Source organism: Lepus europaeus, chromosome 4 (assembly GCF_033115175.1).
Source record: "Lepus europaeus isolate LE1 chromosome 4, mLepTim1.pri, whole genome shotgun sequence".
Classification (NCBI taxonomy): Eukaryota; Metazoa; Chordata; class Mammalia; order Lagomorpha; family Leporidae; genus Lepus; species Lepus europaeus.
Window position 1 is genome coordinate 33676397 of NC_084830.1, and position 19976 is coordinate 33696372.

At 35.6% G+C, this 19976-nt stretch overlaps 1 protein-coding gene across 1 annotated transcript in view; it reads right to left on the bottom strand.

Moving 5' to 3' along the window:
- The window catches only part of PKHD1L1 (PKHD1 like 1), a 180747-nt gene that overhangs the window by 113381 nt on the left and 47390 nt on the right, over window positions 1-19976 (bottom strand). Inside the window, exons 22-31 of the mRNA XM_062189474.1 lie at window positions 17682-17845; window positions 16474-16646; window positions 11198-11345; window positions 9889-10043; window positions 6785-6907; window positions 5640-5745; window positions 4889-4999; window positions 2916-3080; window positions 1839-1960; window positions 222-354 (exon numbers count right to left, since the gene is read on the bottom strand). Of these exons, the coding sequence (XP_062045458.1) occupies window positions 222-354; window positions 1839-1960; window positions 2916-3080; window positions 4889-4999; window positions 5640-5745; window positions 6785-6907; window positions 9889-10043; window positions 11198-11345; window positions 16474-16646; window positions 17682-17845 (1400 nt within the window). The remainder of the gene's footprint in view (window positions 1-221; window positions 355-1838; window positions 1961-2915; window positions 3081-4888; window positions 5000-5639; window positions 5746-6784; window positions 6908-9888; window positions 10044-11197; window positions 11346-16473; window positions 16647-17681; window positions 17846-19976) is intronic.

Consider the following 19976-nt stretch of genomic DNA (forward strand, 5'->3'; position numbering starts at 1 on the left):
AAGATGACAAAACACTTTTTTTTTTAGAAAATAGAACACTATTTTATCCATATTGCACATGTTCAGAGTGAAATTATAAATAGACTAAAATATGGTAGAAAAAGGAAAAACTTGTGGTTTCACTTTAAGAAACAAAATTATAGGAGAAATTGTGCTTCAAATGACTTTCTAAAAGTAGTTTTTATATGTATGTTAAGTGATCTTAGTGAAGAGTTTCTTACCTCGTATCGTCCGTACTTTTGGGCTAAAATCAGTTATAACTGGAGTCTGTAAACAATTATAACTGAAGGCATCCTTCTCCAGGGTTTGATATCCATTGGTAATAACTGAAATATCAACTATACCCTCAATTCTCTAAAGGAAGAGGAAAAAAATACATGTTGATATATAGAAATTCAACAGCTGATCCTTACTACTTGTTGAATTCTTTATTCAGTGGAGGGTTCAGCTTGCGATTCTTAAGTAAATTGAAAATATGTCATTGTAAAAATAAAAAAAAAATAAGAAAGCAAGGAAGAAGAATGGTAGGAATGAGGGAGGGAATAAGAGTGGGTACAAGGTATCATTATATTCTTAAAACTGTATACATGAAGTACATGGAACTTGTTACTTTTATATACATTAAAAAATTAATTAAAAAGTTAAAAAAACACCTGCTGATTATTTTTTGTTCCAAATCATGAATCTGAGTATCTGGGTATTTCAAAAACTGTAGTGTCAAATATGGATTACGTATTTGAATGTTCAAGAAAAGTGTGTACAAAGTAGCAGGTTTCAAGTTCATTTTATAGGCATCTGTATTGTTGGACTTCTGATAGCTCCACAATACAGTTGAGATACTCTGGATAAGTGATCCTCTAAGTGATATTTTAACATGTTGTCTTAAAATAGACTCAAATATACTTTTTATTACTCTTCACTGGCAAGTCACATACTGTATCTTTTACTGACATAGTTCTGAATCCACGGCAAAGCAATTTGACCCCTAAGAAAACATTCGGTACTGCTACTGATTGACAACTATACAACTCCCAAGTAGGAAAAACATTTTCCTATCTTCTAGTATTTATTTAATGCATTCTCAGTGTTTGATTGAATGACACAATTTAAACAAAGTAAGCTTTAATTATCGTATCAGCTAGATTCTCATCCACATCACTCAGTCCAAGCACATTCAAATTTGTTTTTCATAGGTTGCAACTACATAATATCCCCACTCAATCTGCTCCTAAGTTTTTAATGTCTATGGCTTGTTTCATCACCTTTTTGCATACAATAAACAAATCAGAATCTTGGTTTTAACTTGAAGGGTATTATTCAAAAATAATGAATGATCATTTGTCCTAAGATGTAATTTTCCATGAAGAATTTTACTTGTTATGGTCGACAAACTGAAACTTTAACAAACTTAAAATTTATATTTCTTTTTGAAAACTAAAAATTCCTAGATTTGCTTCCCAGAATTTTTTATACTATCTATTAATGATTTTTTTTTTTTAACTCTGGTGATTTACCTGGTAAAGTCCCATCCATCCTCAGGGGCTGACTGTATTTTATCTTTGTTCTGTATCTACCTCTATCCTTTTAAATAGAAGACATTGTTTAATTAATATTGGTTTATGTGTTTGACTTCTTTCATTATTGGAAGTATCCACAATGTGGTAATAATATTTTATCTTTGTATTTTATCAGGAAGATGTTGAAGATATGGTTTTTAAAGAGCATAATGGAATCTCTACACATTATAGGTAGATATTCCTCTGTTTAACTTTCTACAAAAGTGTTTACTAATTAAGATTTCAGATGGAAGGGGAAATGACTGAAATCAGAGGTCTTACTTTTGGTGTTCTGCAGATTATCCTATTTACATCTTCTTCAATCACATCGCAGGTTCCATTTCCAACTAACACTGTTGAATTTTCATGAAACCCAGATCCAGATAGAGTCAGTAGAGTACCACCTTCATGAGAGAAACCAAACAAAATCAAAACAGATCTACTATAACAAAAAGAAACTCTGGCAACATTTAGTTCTTCATTTAAGAATCGTCCCATAATCTAAGAGATTGACTGGCATGTAGTCGAAGGCCCAGACAGGGGCTATGTACTGTCGCCATGACAATCCCCAGCCTGAGCTCCGAAGCAGGCAAACACGAAGAATCTATGCTAAGCGATTTAATAAAATAACAGATTTGCAAACCCACTTTTGCTCTGGGGCATAATTAGCAGCAACTGCTATTTCCTACAGTGCCGCCTTTATCCTAAAAAAAATTATGCTCTTTCTATTCATTCAACTATGCTATGGGTGGATAAAGGGAGTGCATTAGTACTCTCACCATATCTCAAATTTTCATACTTCTAAGTAAAAAGAAAACTAAGAGAAAAACTCGGTAAAATAAGAATGCACCTAGAAGATCAAAACCAAAACACAAAATCCAAAATTAAGCACGCAATGAAACAAACAAAAACCACGCATGAATTGAAACAAAACAGGAAAAACGTGTTATTTTCTCTCCAACTTCACATCAGCCCTCCCCATCCCGATTTGTTCCCAGAACTTTTTCTGGGTCAAGTAGCTCCACTGAGACTGTGGCTACAAATGGAGCAGCTGGTAAGCAGAATAATAACTAATAAATCTTATCTTGACATAACTGATGAGCTTGTTATAGAAACATGCGATAATTGATGATATTAATTCAATAACCTAAGATGTAAGTATAAGCAGTCACCCTGACTTGTGCTTCCTAAGGAACAAAAGGATTAGTCAGCCATTTAATCACTGCACCTTCTAAAAGGAGTCTCTTTTGTTCAATGGGAGGGAGCTCTGCATTCCTCTCCCTTCACCCTGTGCTAGACACAGTGCAGTGAAGGAGAGAAAACATGCCATGTTCTCTGTTTAGAACTATTGATTCTTACCTGCTAGGCTTCCAGAATCAGGCCAGATGTGTGAGACCTGACTCTGGTAGATGAAGTGGAACGCCTCACCACCCACGTTTTGTGCTAGTCCAACATCAGCTACGGACACAGCAATGAGCATCTGACCAGCACTACCGTTCAGAATTTTGCACTTGATCTCATTTTCTTTTGATTAGAAAATAAGAAAACAAATGGTTTCTTGAGATAAAATTATTATAGTGAAATTTCTAAATGTTAATATTGATCTTCATTTTAGATCCCAAAAGATATATCTAAAGAAAACTACTCCTATATCAATATGGAAGGGCGATCTTGATCTTTACAAATTACTTAATGCTGTGAATCAGAAACCCCTGAAAAACAAATCAGCTACTAATGAAAAGCAAAGCAAGCAATTTGCTCCTGGTTCTGCTCTGGCCAAAATGAACTTTTGTCAGGCCAGTGTTGTGGCACAGGAGTTAAGCCACCCATATCAGAATCAGTTAAGCATCCCATATCAGAATGCTGGTTCAAGTCTCGGCAGCTCAGCTTCTGATCCAGCTTCTTGCTAATGAGCCTTGGAAAGCAGCAGCAGATGGTCCAAGTTCTTGGGGCCCTGCCATCTACATGGGAGACTCAGATGATACTCTGGACTCCTGGCTTCAGCCTGAACCAGCCCTGGCCTTTGCGGCCATCAGGAGAGTGAACCAGTGGATAGAAGATCTCTTTCTTTCTCTCTCTCAGACTGAACTGTCATTCTGCCTTTCAAATAAATAAATAAATAAATAAATCTAAATAAACCACAAATAAACAGCAGCAGCAACAACAACAACAACAAAACACAGTTAAATGGTAACTGCTATTATAAAAAAGAGGGCTACTGTCCTAATTTTTAAAATCCTTATGAAGAAAAGTGATAAAAAACTAAATGAAAACATTTTCTTATTTTATTTAAACAATCTATATGCACTAACATTTTAGGGGTAATACTGACTATTACTTCTCAAGAATACATAGAATATAAGTTTAAAACAATAGAAATGATTTGGTAAATGGATTTGCTACTTAGATCTACTTTGGTAAATTAAATTTGCTTAAATTTGATAAATGGATTTGTTACTTAAATAAAGGAAAATAGCTATGATTATCAAAGATAAATTTTAGGAAAATAGATAACAATTAAGTCCTTATCTCAAGTGGTAGAAAATATGGTTCATCGGGGGCTGACGCTGTGGCTCACTTGGTTAATCCTCTGCCTGTGGCGCTGGCATCCCATATGGGCGCCGGGTTCTAGTCCTGGTTGCTCCTCTTCCAGTCCAGCTCTCTGCTGTGGCCCAGGAGGGCAGTGGAGGATGGCCCAAGTGCTTGGGCCCCTGCACCCGCATGGGAGACCAGGAAGAGGCACCTGGCTCCTGGCTTTGGATTGGTGCAGTGCCGGCCATGGCGGCCATTTGGGGAGTGAACCAACGGAAGGAAGACCTCTCTCTCTCTCTCTCTCTCTCTCTCACTGTCTATAACTCTACCTGTCAAATAAAAAAATAACTTATTTAAACAAAAGAAAATATGGTTCATCTTTAAGTTCTACAGGAATGGTGAGAACTTCTTTTAAACTAGGAGTCAGGGAACAAGGTCACCTCTTGTTGAAGCACTATCCTGGCTTTGTCAAAGCACAAGCAAAGGGGACCATGGAACACTAGAGCCAGGGTGTGTTCCAGAGACACAGCCACACAAGGAAGCTTTCATTTAAGCATGTGAGGAAAGGGAAAAATAGAACAAAAATCAACTATTGTGGGATAAAGACATCGTACACAGTGAAATCATTCCTCTCTGGCCATAATCAGTGATTCAAAAGATAAGGCACTATCCAGAGTAGGTGGACAATTTCATGACCTTATAAGGTAATTGGCAAGAAAATCACAATTGTATTATTGTTGCTTGATTCTGCTTTCTGTTAGATGGGAACAACATATTTAATAATTTTAAAAAGGACCTACCATCCACAGAAAGAAGAGAGCAAGCCACTGGTCCAACTGAGACTGACACAGCTGAGCTAGGAGAAAACCCAGAGCCTACTATGGTTAGAATTGTGCCTTCTTCATAGGATCCTGCAAATAACAAATTTCAATTATATAAAAATGATAAAAATAGAATGTTGTGAAATCTGATATTTTTCAAGCAAAAATAAGACTATTTTCTAAATGATATAAACAGTAATCCTATAAGCAAGCAGGGGATAAAACATATACTTATGTGGAAATGGTATTCTTTTCCATTGATTTATGACATATTGCTTCATAATTTGAACCCATGTATTGACAAAGATTAGTGGGAAGAATTAGTTGACTGAAAGTATATGATAAGGTAAGGAAATGAAAATTATTCTTATGATAGAGAAATTAAGCAGTTATCTCCATATAATTACTTAATAGATGGCTGACTTACCAACACAAGCTCATGAGAAAAGAATAAACTGTACAACAATGGTATAGCTACTTCCCATTTGAAAAGAAAATAAGATTCCTTTTCACAAGTGATTCTATCTCAAAAGCTTTCCTTCAGTTTCAGAAGCAGTATGTTTTTCTAAAATAGTGCTTTTTATGTAGCTTTTTATCTGATAATATTTTTTGCTATGTAAAACTTTTTTCTTAGTTGGTGACTCTAGTGTAACTGCTTTGAAATTATTATTAGAGTTTCCATTTTGCTAGTTATCTTCCACTCTGTACCCCAAGTTAAAAAGTAGGTTACCTTGAGAAGGGCTTGTGGCCAAGACCAGGGGAGTAGCTATAGGATCCCATGTAAACCCACAGTCACCTGAGCACTTAGCTGGAATTCCATTGACGTAGACTTCAACCTGCAAATAAACACAAGGAGCTGCACTGAACATGGAGACAGGCGCTACCTGATTTAGTAGACTATGCACAGGATTTAGAAAAAACAATGAATATATTTTGCTTGTTTATCTACAAAAATTAATCTGTTTATGTATTTGTTTCTACTTCAACGTGTATTCATTCATTCATTCATTCATCAAACATGACCAATATGTGTCTAGAACATTTGTGAAAGTTAGCAATATAGGAAAACAACATTAAAAAAAAAAGTAGATGACATCTCTTCTCTGCTCCAAGTTGTACTCTAGCAGCAGCAGAATAGAGAGTTTCATGAAATTATGAATAAAAAAGTAAATGCCTATTATTCTTGGAATTTAATAGTACTATGAAGAACAATTAAATCTGCTATTAGGAAGGTCATTTAAAATCTTTATACTTTGGGGCCAGCGCTGTGGTGCAGAGGGTTAAAGCCCTGGCCTGGGATGCCCACATCCCATGTGGGCACCAGTTCTGGTCCTGGCTACTTCTCTTCCGATCCAGCTCTTTGCTGTGGTCTGGGAAAGCAATGGAGGATGGCCCAAGTCCTTGGGCCCCTGCGCCTGCGTGGGAGTCCCAGAGGAAGCTCCTGGATCCTGCCTTCCGATCGGCGCAGCTCTGGCCATTGCAGCCATCTGGGAAGTGAACCAGTGGATGGAGGACCTCTCTCTCTGTCTCTACCTCTCTCTGTAACTCTGTCTTTCAAATAAATGAAATAAATCTATATTAAAAAATCTTTATACTTTGATTTGCTCATCATTAAACCTGCAACCTAAAAGTTATTCCACAGAATTACTATAAGATGAAAGAACAGATTTTTCAAATTCCGGCACTAGTCAAGCTTAAAAAGCCATTATTTTATCATAAGGAAGATAATTTTTCCTGGAAGTCACAAAATAATATTCAGTTAGCCAACTGTTAATACAAAGATTCACATACAAATGTAAAAGTCAAATCTCCTATTTTAAACTGGCTATACATTTAAAATTATATTAAACATCATAAGAAAGATTCCAGAAATACCTGAGGCTGTTGATTGGGTGTACGAAGTAGGTCTCCAAGTATGCGTTGTCTGAATAAGCCACCATCTTTTATCTTTGTAACTGTCATGTTGGCTTTTTCTCCAATAATGTTGGAATCATTAATCTATTTTTACACAAAAATATTTTATTACAAAGGCTATGATAAATATGAACACACTTGTTTTTTACATTTAAACATGAGTGAAAGTGAATAAAAGCCAACGAATGTTAAAAAACAAAATTTAGCTTTTTGAAAAATGTCTATTTAAGACTGAATATATGGGGCTAGCATAGTGGTGTAGTGGGTTAAGCCACTGGCTGTGACACCAGCATCCCATATAGGTGCCAGTTCAGGTCCTGGCTGCTCTACTTCTATCCAGCTCTCTGCTAATTGCCTGGGAAAGCAGTGGAAAATGCCAAAGTGCTTGGGCCCCTGCACCCACGTGGGAGACCCCAAAGAAGCTTTCAGCTCCTTGCTTCAGATGGTCCCCGCTCCAGCTATTGTGGCTATTTGGGGAGTGAACCAGTGAATGAAAGGTCTCTCTCTCTCGCTCTCGCTCTCTCTCTATAATTGACTAAGTTTGATTACTGTAAAATACTATGTTTTGTCTGCATATAACCATTTTGACAATTTATTGTTTGGTAACAAAAAACTGAGTCCTCCTTCTAGGTAGTTGTTCACCTCCCCATTAGCATTTTTCACTTCTAACTACCCTAATTATCCACCCACTTCCTAAATTATATTATCTACCAATGGTAAAAATAAAACAAAGTCAAGGCTGGCATTGTGGCACAGTCCGTTAAGCCATTGCCTGAGATGCTAGAATCATATGCCAGTTCAAGTCCAAGCTGCTCTGTTTCCCATCTGGCTCCCTATTACTGCACCTGGAGGGCAATGGAGGATGGGCCAAGTGCTTAGACCCCCAACACCCACCCATATTGGAGACCTGGAAGAATCTCCTGGCTCCTGGCTTCACCTTGACCCAGCCCTGGTCATCGTGGCCACTTGAGGTGTGAGCCAGTAGATGGGGAGTCAGTCTCTCAGTATCTCTCTCTCTCTCTCTCTCTCTCTTTCTGCATGTGTGCATGGATGTGTGTCTGTCTCTAACTCTGCCTTTCAAATAAATAAACTTTTTAAAAAAAATAAAACCAAGCCAAATCAATATGCATAATTTGTTTTTTTTACATTAACATTTTTTTATTAAACTTTTATTTAATGAATATAAATTTCCAAAGTATAGCTTATGGGTTACAATGGCTTCCCCCCTCCCATAACTTCCCTCCCGCCCGCAACCCTCCCCTTTCCCGCTCCCTTTCCCCTTCCATTCATGTAAAGATTCATTTTCAATTCTCTTTGTATACAGAAGATCAGTTTAGTATATATTAGGTAAAGATTTCAACATTTTGCCCATATAGCAACATAAAGTGAAAAAACTACCATTGGATTACTAATTATAGCATTAAATAGCAATGTACAGCACATTAAAGACAGAGATCCTACATAATTTTTTTTTCAAATTAATTAATTTTCTATGCCATTTCCATTTTAACACCAGGTTGTTTTTTTTTTTTCATTTCCAATTCTCTTTATATACAGAAGATCACTTCAGTATATAATTAGTAAAGACCTCATCAGTTTGTGCCCACACAGAAACGCAAAGTATAAAAATACTGTTTCAGTACTAGTTATAGCATCACTTGGCTTTAGACGACACATTAGGGACAGATCCCACATGGGGTGTAAGTACACAGTGACTCCTGTTGCTGATTTAACAATTTGACACAATATGCATAATTTGATCATTCCAAAATTGTTCCACCAGTATGGCAGCCTTCTGATGTACACAGGGGCTTACACAGAGACAGGGACAGGGGCTAACAAAGAGACAGGCAGTAAAGAGATGAGGCACAGAAATGATGAATAAGTAGAGGAAACTGGTAAGAAGGGTGAGAAGAAAGCCAATGGAAGACAGCAGCAGAGGTGGACCAGGCTCAGTTGCAGGATTTTCTAAGTCCAGTTCTAGGTCATGTGTTCTAAAACAACACTATAGAACTTTCTTTTGTGTTACCATTTTGCACATCCATACAGTCTTGTATTCTACGTCTATATACTTGGCTTTTTTGTTTCTTAGTTCCCTAGCTTTACCTCCCCTCCCTTCTCCCACAGCGATTTCATTAACCAAGTTCTGGGGGTTTTTTTTTCCACCTTCTGTCATGGACACCTTTCCAGGTGAATATATATGGGTCCTCTTATAGTTGTATGTATTCATATAAAGTTATATTACTTAGCTATGGTAACTATTTTTGTACCTACATCATTTCACATTTGTTAATATTGTTTCAGTAGGATTGAGTTATATGAGATTGCTGAATCTTATGCATCTATATCCATATATTACTAAGTTATCTTCCCAAAAGATTATACTAATTACATTCTCACCAACACTGCAGAGGACAGAGTGTTTACTCACATGCTCATTCTCACTAGAAAGTATCATCTTTTTAGTGTTTGACAACCTGAGCCCCTAATCTCTTCTAGACTGCTCTCTTTCACAGAGGGGAGTCTGACTCTCCTCACCAACTCTTTCCCACAGTCTATCTAAACAAAAGTAACCAGGTGAGAGCTTAAGGAGTGACTCCCTCTTGAACTTGAAAAGTTCATCTTTAAAAGCACTAAGTATCCAAGGTGACAGAATGCAGTTCTGCCAGTAGACTTGCGAACAGTGAGGCTGGTCCTCCTTGACCTTTTGGTAAACTATACCCGGATTTGGTATTGATACTGGTCCTGCCTGTGCTCCTCCTGCCCATCAAGGGTCTCTAACATAAATTTTCCTGGACTTTTTCCAGATGGGATAGAAACTAGAGTACTGACGGTTGTTCTACATGAATGAAGTACCTGGTCAACCTAATGCAGAACAATCTGCAATTTACTTTTAGAAATTCTTATCATGGTGTATGTATAATTTTATATGTAAAAAATTCTTATCAGTGTATCATTGGCATTTCTAAAATATACACAGTCTCCAATTCTTTTTAGAATGAGACAAGGTGCAAATAAGCAAACACCATATAGGAGAAAATAGAAGCCAAGCCAAACAAGCGAACCTGTAGAAGATTCTGCTTTCCACATGCGCTTTTCCACTTGATATTCCAGGAGTATCCAGCACAGGTCCCCTCTCGTGTAACTGAGACTCGTCCCATTTCTTCCAGATGCTGGAGAGCAAACTGTAAATCTGCAGCTGACACAGCAGCAGGGAGGCCTGTACCCACAGAAGGATAGCAGAGAGCTGGAATCATACATTTCACGGACCAACTTCATCTTCAAAATATGTGAATGCCCACAGGAAAGTATATGATCACTTGAAATCACATGTCCTCCTCCAATACAGTGAAAGTGAATTTTGTGTCTTACTGATACCATAGAGTTATATGAATATGTTTCATGGAAACAAAATTATATGAGTGGTGTTATCTCAAACTATGGCTTTCACTCAATAATTTTTAATATCAATTCATTTTATAGATAGCCTATGTCATAGATATAAAACAGAAACAAACTGTAGGAAATGAAGCCTGATAGATCCAGTGAGATAGTGGAGAGGATACGAAAATGTCGTTTGTCCTGGATAATTAGCTTTTATTACTGACATAATCTCAATGACATAAAATTATGTAGAGAAACACTCATAGAAAGAAGTATACCAAAATATTATGATTATCGAGATCAGCATTGTGAACAGCACTTATAATTTTAAAAATTCTCAGAGCTATATTTTGAAAAGTAAAAATAAATACAAAAAGTTGTTTTAACAATATATTTTGTTAATCCAATTATTTTCAAAATTTTATTATCTCAACATGTGGTATTCATCAAATTTCAAGTGTTCAGTACCTACATGTGATGCATGGCCACCACGTTGAATAATACAGGCTTCAATAATTCAATTAAAGTTATCTTTAAAAATAATACTCTAATTCCCAGTTATTATATTTTAATATTATCATTATTATTTCTATCATAATAATGAATGTTATTCCAAAACTTACAAATATTATATAAGTATATAACTTATGAAAGTAATAATTTCAACAACCTTCAGGAAAAATGTTAAGTTTGTCATATATTTTTATAGACTTTTTCCTATTTTTTAAATATAAATAATCATTACTAATAATGTTGGTTTTAGTTGAATGAATTATTTTCTAATATATTAAAAAGAAAGTCTGAAACAAACACATTATGACTTATTAAATGGCCATAACATGGCATATATTAAAATATATGCACCTGTGTGACTAGACATTTGAATATAAAAATATCAATAAGTAATAATTCTCAAGTGAAATTAAACTTAGCATTTTATACTACTGTACATATGTGTGTATAACAGTATTCTTGACATTTTTCATATACCTTTGAGAATTTGTCCATAAGCTTGAATGTCAAAGCTGCCACTTATAGGTGGAGATGCTTCTTGAATTCTTTGAATACGAATCTTTGACTCTCCTGGCCAATTATTTCCTCTGTAAACAGACTCATTCTCTGTCTCATTTGAGATTATCTATTTACAAAATAGATATTGATAAGATGATTAAACTTAAGAATGGATAAGATGATTTCTATTTTACCATGGTACAATCCTGTGACATGACATAAATGAACCTAATATATTCAGGATTCTTCAGAACATTAAGGAGAGTCACATAAATCAACACAAGCCATGCCCATAGAGCTGCAACAATGGGGCCAAAGTCAACTCAGTCATCTGTGTAGTAATCAGCTGGAACCGCAGAAATACCTCATTAATTCAGAATGTACCCTCCATCACTCAAGGAGCAAATATTTATCAAGCAAGTATTCTATTCAAGGCACAGAGATAATCACTGTGGGGAATCTAAGAAGCATGAAACACAACCTCAGCTATCATAAAACTAAAGATTTTTTTGAGAAATAATAAATGGAGACCTGAAGCTGGACCAACAATAAAAGGAAGAGTTTATGGTCAATCAAGTGATTGGCCTAGACTCCAGAAGAGCTTGCTTAATTTTAAGTGCCAATCAATTGACAGAAGTAATACACTATAGAAATTTATACATTGTAACTCCAACCCTGAAACTGGCATTCTTCTGCTCTGGTCTCTCAAAGTTTTCTGTTAACCTCATAGAACTGAAAATGATAAACCCTCTAGCACACAGAATGGGAAAGCACAAGCGTCAAAAGATATATGCAAGGATGTTCATTGCAACTTTATTCATAACAGCTCCAAACTGGAAATAATACAAAAGTTCATCAGGAGAATAGATAAATCTTGGCATACTCAAACTGTAGCACACTTTATATAACAGAAAAGAACGAACAACAGCTACATGCAATAACATGAATCACACGATATTGAATAAAAGAAGCAAAATTAAGAGTATATACTCCATGATTCCATTGTTACAAAGTTTAAAAATAGGCAAAGCTAATGACGGAAAAAAGTCAAAATAGTGGTTATCTGAAGGAGAGAGATGAGCAATCAGTCTAATGTCAAAGAGGAGCCCTAGCTAAGGATTTGGGTTTTGGTGCCCTCTCTGGGACACTAATGATTTTCTTTATCTTGATCTGGGTTATGAAGACATAAGTGTATTTACCTTGTAAAAATTCATTGAATTCAGAAAGTCTGCAGAATACAAGATCAACACACAAAAATCAATCACATCTGTATAACAAATAACAAGCATGTGGAAATCTAAATTAAAACTGTAAGGCCATTTACAATTGCTTCAAACAAAAGGAAATATATATAAGCCTAACAAAACACATGTTGTATCCTATCTAACAACTACAAAATGCTGGTAAAAGTAATCAGAGAAGACCTAAATACATTGATAAAATAAAGTATAAGAAGAGATAAATAAATGGAGGGGTATCCTGTGTTCATGGATTGAAGACTCATATAATAAAAAAAATGCTAATTTCCTCCAAAGCAATCTGTAGTTTTAATGAAATTATTATCAAAATTGCAGGAAGATATTTTGTAGGCTAAGCATATTTTACATTTTTAATGGAAAAACACAGAGCCTATTATAGCTAAAGCAATTTTGAAACAGAAAAAAGAGGACCCACTCTATGAAATATTAATTAGGCTAACCATATGTATAGCTACAGTCAGCAGTACAGTGTAGTACTGGTAGAAGGTCTGACATGTGGAGCAATGGAGCAGAATAGATAACCCAGAAATACATCCATACAAAATGCTCAACTGAATTTTTTATAAAGAGATAAAAAGGTAAATGAATAGAGGGAAAATAATCTTTCAATTGCTCTAGCAATTGAAGCCATAGGAAAACATGTAAACCTTGACCTCAAATCAAATCTTTTAAGAAATTAACTCAAGATGGATCATGACTTTAAATATATATAATTTACATATAAAATATATAATATATATTAAAATATATAATATATATAAGTTAACAAAACTTTTTAGAAAAAATCCTTAGGACCTAGGGCTAAGCAAATTGTGCTTTCACTTGGAACCAAAAGCACTATTTATAAAGCAAAAAAAAATTTTGATAAATTGGATTCCATAAAAATTAATATTTTCTCTGTAAAAGACCTTGTGAAGAGAAAGAAGCAAGCTACAGTCTAGAGACAATATTTAAAAGCCATATGTCTGACAAAAGACTTATGTTTATTATATATAGAGGAATTTTAAAACTCAATAATGAGAAATAACCCAAATTAGAAAATGAGCAGAAGATATGAACACACATTTCAAAGAATATGTAGACAGTAAATATGTCTATTAAATGATGCTCAACATCATTAGCCATTAGGGAACATAAAGTCATAAAGCCAAAGTGTGCTACCACTATATACCCTAGCAGAATGACTGAAAGAGAAAAATAGTGATAACACCAAGTGCTGGAAAATTGGTACAGAAATTCATTCATTCATACATTGTTGTAAGAATGTAAAATGATACAGCATTATGGAAAGGAGTATGGTAGTTTCTTTAAAAAATTATATCCATGCTTACCATAATGAACTTACAATTTCACTTTTGTCATTTAATGCAAAGAAATGAAAATTTTCCTTTTTACCAAAGTCTACATTGGTGAAGATTTATAGAAGCTTTATTCATGATAGCCCAAACCAGGGAACAACCCAAATGTCCTTCAGTTGGTAGGTGGTTTGCTGGCAAACTCATACCATTATGTTTGTTGGAATATCCATACCATTAAATACTATTCAGCGGTCAAAACGAATTAACTATTAATGTACATAATGATAGGAATGAATATCAAAGGCATTATGCTGAGAAAAAGTCTCAAAAGGTTACATACAGATATAAATTTATGTGGTTTGGATACATTTACATATATACACACACACACATATATATATACAGTATTAAAATTTGTGTGTGTGTGTGTATATATATATATATACACATCGTTAAAATGACAAAACTACAGAGACAGAATAGATTAGCAACTGCCAGATGTGAAGCAGTAAGAGAGGAATGGAAGTAGAGAAAGTGGCTGCAGAAGCTATGACTGTAGAAGAGTAGCACAAGGGATATTGATGAAATTTGGTGGTCAGAGGAATCCACATATGAGATTAAATTGTATAAGAACTACACATACACATACACACACACACACACACAAACAATGAATGCTTGCAAAACTGGTAAAATCTGGGGTGATGTTGTGCCATAGCGAGTAAAGCTGTCATCTGCAATGCCGGCATCCCATATGAGCTCCAGTTCAAGTCTTGGCTGCTTCACTTCTGATCCACCTGCTTCCTAACGGCCTGGGAGTGCAGCCGATGATGGCACAAGTGTTTAGGCCCCTGCCACCCATGTGGGAGACCCGTATGAAGCTCCTGGCTCCTGGCGTCTACCTGATCCAGCTCCAGCCATCTTGTTCAACTGGGGAGTGAACCAGTGGATGAAGATATTTCCCTTTCCCTCCCTCCCTCCCTCCCTCTCTTTCTCTCTCTCTCTCTCTCTCACACACACACACATACATTCTCTCTCTCTCTCTATCTCTCCTCTCTCTATGAAACTCTGACTTTCAAATAAATAAATAAATAAATGTTTAAAAAACACTGGTAAAATCTGAGTAAGGTCAATAGATTGTATCAGTATCGATGTTCTGGGTATGAGTTCAAGAAGTTACCATTGAAGAAAAATGAATGAAGGATATGGGAATATTTGTATTATTTCTCACAACTGCAAATGAATTTATAATCATCTCAAATTAAAGTTTTAAAACAACTCATTGTTCTATAAATTTAACAAATGTACACGAGAGGTTTCTGTGACTTGAATTTTTAAAAAAGGAACACAAAAATAGGCCTTATATTTTCCAATTTATAATTGGATAAGTTATATAATGGGATAAAATTTCCAATTTAACCTTGGATAAATAACTAAAGCTAGAGGTTACAATTATCAATTATCAGTTTAATGAGAAATCTTGAAAAGTGTGAGACTTGACATAGCTAACTTGAGAACACCAAGTCCTGAGTTAGTTATCATATTTTGTAACAGAGCTAAGAGTAAATGACTGGAAAAAATTTACAAGATAGAAAGACCAGAACATTGGACCAGGGTGCAATAAAGGCAATTTTTAAAATACTTACAGTTTTTCACGGTTTGTAATCATAAAGTTATTTAGTTAGCAAAAAAAGTTCTTTGTGAAACTCTCATTACAATGGTGAGTTATTATTTAACCTTTAATCCAGAGCCTTTTATACTTGCTTTTGATTTATTATAGGAAATCATATCAACTGTATATTTGCATAAAAATTAACTTTTAAAATTATCACATTTATACTATATAGATAATGAGCAGTTTAAAAACTGTCCATATTATTTTGAAATTATACAAGATCATCTCTTTCCTCCTTGTATAAATTTTGATAAAAGAAAAAGTTAAAGCCAGCGCCGCGGCTCAATAGGCTAATCCTCCGCCTAGCGGCGCCGGCACACCGGGTTCTAGTCCCGGTCGGGGCACCGATCCTGTCCCGGTTGCCCCTCTTCCAGGCCAGCTCTCTGCTGTGGCCAGGGAGTGCAGTGGAGGATGGCCCAAGTGTTTGGGCCCTGCACCCCATGGGAGACCAGGATAAACACCTGGCTCCTGCCATCGGATCAGTGCGGTGCGCTGGCCGCAGCGCGCTACCGCGGCGGCCATTGGAGGGTGAACCAAAGGCAAAAAGGAAGACCTTTCTCTCTGTCTCTGTCTCTCACTGTCCACTCTGCCTGTCAAAAAAAATAAATAAATAAATAAAAATAAAAGAAAAAGTTAATGGTATTTATATTAGGAACTATTTAAAAACATGATGCAGAATCTCAACTTTTCTTTTAATCATCTCTGCTCAAGTATCTTTTTTGGAAGAGTCAGAAACTTATAAGTCAACAGAGAAAGTCTCTTCCATCTGACTCCCTTTGTTTCTTGGAAGTGTTTCCCCTGTCTTTTCTCCCATAGGTGTGTTTTCTGAAGAACTTTCTAAAGCTTTAAATCAATTTTCAAGTTTAACAAGTTTCTAAAACTCCATTTATCCTTCAAATAATTTTCTTATTGCAATAAAAGGGAATCTATGTGTCAACCACTTTAAAAAAATAAAAAGAAATCTTGCTACATAAAAATAATGTTCAATAACAAAAATAATAACTTGCAAGGTTCTAGGCTTACCTGCCCAAAGCTCACAGCAATCATGGGTATATCATAACTACAATTATATGAAGTCATGGTAACAGAATACTGGCTTGTCATAGTTGATCCATTCACTTTGATTTGATTCACCTGGAAGTGCTTGAAATATATGCCTTTATTTGCTAATGCTGGAAGTCTTCTTTTTGGCATTTCTAAAGAATATAAATACACACAGTAAATTAGAGACAAAAATGCAGTTTTCTGTTGCTTAAGTTTCTTTTTGACATATGAGCCTCTTTAGGTAAAACCAAATGTTTAAAAGTCACCAATCTAGGCTTCTGTGGGCCAGTCAGCTTTGCTCTGAACCAGGTTCCCTGAAAGTGATGCTCACTAGGATATCTACGTCACAAGGGCAGGATGAGTTGCCTTGCTTAATTCTCAGTCCCTAGTACTTGACATAGTAGATGTTAAGTGAATATTGTTTAATACAGTACAGCATTTATCCCACATCATTCATCTTATACAAGTGTTCCATCAATCATAATGTAGGTCTAGTGACTCTAGACTCAAAAGGAGCAACAGGGAAGTAGTAACATTCCATTTGTTGAGTCTTCACCTTGCACTTGAAAACAGTTCCAAAGGCAATGATTCCAACGTCCCTTTCAAAATTGAGAAAAGACACTTTTTATGGTGGATTTTTAAAGTGAAGTTGACTTTTTAAAACATTGTAGAGTTTAATTTTTATTATTTTATTATCATATACATATATGCTGATGAGTCTATTAACATGACTAGAAAAATAATGCTAAGACTGTCAAACATTAAGTCTTCACTTACACCATTACTAATTATCACCCCTACATCCATGGAAAGGTTCACGTCAATATTCCTTGAAAGATGTCAATGTCAGTACTTGCATTTTAGGAGTGGAATTCTCTCTTAATGGTTTGTTTCTCAAAGATACAATGAAGTAGAATGTTTGCTGCAGTTTGTTTACCCATAAACAAAATCCAGAACTATAAACCCAATTCTTGCTAGAGAAGGCTTATACTGAGGATGCATTATCCTTTTAATAATCACCTGGCCCTGTTCTTCAAAAAATAAAGCAAAATGATTATATTGCTGGAGGTAAAAGAATGACTCATTAGTATTTAGAGATTATTTTTTCTATTTATACTACAGAATATAAAAGATTTTATTACAAGATAAAATTAGAAAATTATAGTAGATAGCAAATGACAACATACCATCTGACGTCGAGATTGTAGCTGTCTGTCCAATGTATACTATATCCACAAAGAAAGAATGTGATTCTGATGCTTTCTGTAAATGAATTCTTTGAAGAGCAAAATTTGTCCCAGTGTATTTGGCTTGTATGAGATCTAGAAGGTCTATACAAGTATAGGTCCAGCTGAAATATGGTTGATTAATTTGGAATTATACCAATTATTTAGTTTCATGAAAACAAATATGCTATAAAAAGATTGACATTTTAAAAGGAGTTCTTTTTTCCCCACAACCATAACAAAGTACAGCAGAAAGAAACTTAAATTAGTAATAACGGATTTACTGTTGCCTAGAAACGTGGGTGTTATTTTATTTGGAGCATTGGTAGTAGCTTTAGGAATGTAAATAACATTCTGTAACAGGTAAGGAAACTAAGGAGCATGCAACTGGGTGTAGAGAATATCAAAAACAAGACACAACCACAGAGTCCACTATTTTAGTAAAAATTTTTAGGGTTAGGATAGTTAATTCTGTTCAGTGCTAAAAAGCAAAACTGGAACTTAGGACCAGCATTGTGGCACTGAAGACTGTGCATCCCATATGAGCACTGGTTTGAATCCAGGCCGTTCCATTTCCAACCCAGCTTCCTGCTAATACGCCTGGGAACTCAGTGGAAGATGGCCCTGGTCCATGGGCCCCTGCCACCCACTTTGGAGACATAGATGCAGTCCCAGGCTCCTGGGTTCTGCCTGGTCCTGCCCTGGCTGTTGTGGCCATTTGGGGGAGTGAATCTGCAGAGAGAAGCACTCTCTCTCTCTCCCTCTCCCTCTCTCTCTGTAACTGTGCCTTTCAAGTAAAAAAAAGTAAATCTTGAAAACAAAACAGAACAAAATGCTGGAACTTAATAATACTTTAGAAGAGCTCGCCAGAGTAGCGCCATCCATTATTCTAAGAGCCAAAAAGGTGCTGTTATTTATAGATATAGATGGTTGCAAAATACCTTGATTCAGATTTACCAATAAACATTAACTATATTGGAATCTCATAAATTATAACTAAGCATTTTGGCTAAGACAGCTTGTAACAAAAAGATAAATATTGCCATTTGACTAATTAAACATAGGTTAATAACATTCAGCTACCACTAATACATCAGCTATCACTATTAGTTACTTACTAACTGACCAGTCTGTTTGAATCCCTTCTATGTTCATTTTCCATGTGGTTTTATAAACTGATCATGAAATCCACTTTGCATCCAAGTTTAGACTACACATGCCACTCGCAGAAAACTGTATACAAAATCCACTAAGAATGAGTGCTCTTTAAACTAAAAAAATGTACTCAGAGACTCTCAGAGAATTCTGCAACTAACTGAATAATTATGAAGCTTTAGAAACTACTACATAAAAATATTTTATATTGAGCAGGACCCTTTATAAGAGAATGGGAAATTACAAATGATTCTTAAAGTGAATTGTATGTTGTGCCTTTTGGCTAAATAACTCCATTTTTGAAAAGAAAATCAGCCTACATTTTGGATTTTGAAATGTGACTTATGACTACCAATATTGTTTCTGAAAGGTTATAGAACAGTTTGGAGAAACTGGCATTTTTAGCACTATGCTGTATTGGAAAAAAACTAACATGAAAATGTATATTTGATCTAGGTAGACTGGCCTACATAAAAGCAGATATAGGACATTCTGATCTAGAAAGAATTGACTTTCCTTTGGCTGATAAAATTTTAATGACTAAGCTTCCTTCTTCTTAAAAATCATAATATTCTTGTTTAAAGGTCTTATAAATTTAGGGAAAAGAAAGCCTATCTGTTCCATTAAATGTAGTGCACCTTCAAACTGCTGAAAACAGAGTAACGGTTAAAAGAAGAGGCCCATCTTTTTGATATGATAACTAATGGTCTGATTAACATGGAAGAATGACCTCTACAAAACATTCCAAAATGCTTTTGCACTAGAGGAGTGAAATGTATAAAGATGGTTAACGTCAAGTCCGTTCTGTGATTCCACTCTTCAATTTGGGCATTCAGAGAACCAGTATAGCACAATTAACTTTGGACGTCCCTTTAGAAGGATTTCTGCTTCACAGTGATCCCTTATGGGATTACCCATGATTTGAAATGGAACTGCAGGGGACCTGCGCTGTGGCATAGGGGATAAGGCCGCTGCCTGCGGTGCTGGCACCCATATGGGCGCCAAGTCCTGGCTGCTCCACTTCTGATCCAGCTCTCTGCTGTGGCCTGGGAAGGCAGTAGAAGATGGCTCAAGTCCTTGGGCCCCTGCACCTATGGTGGG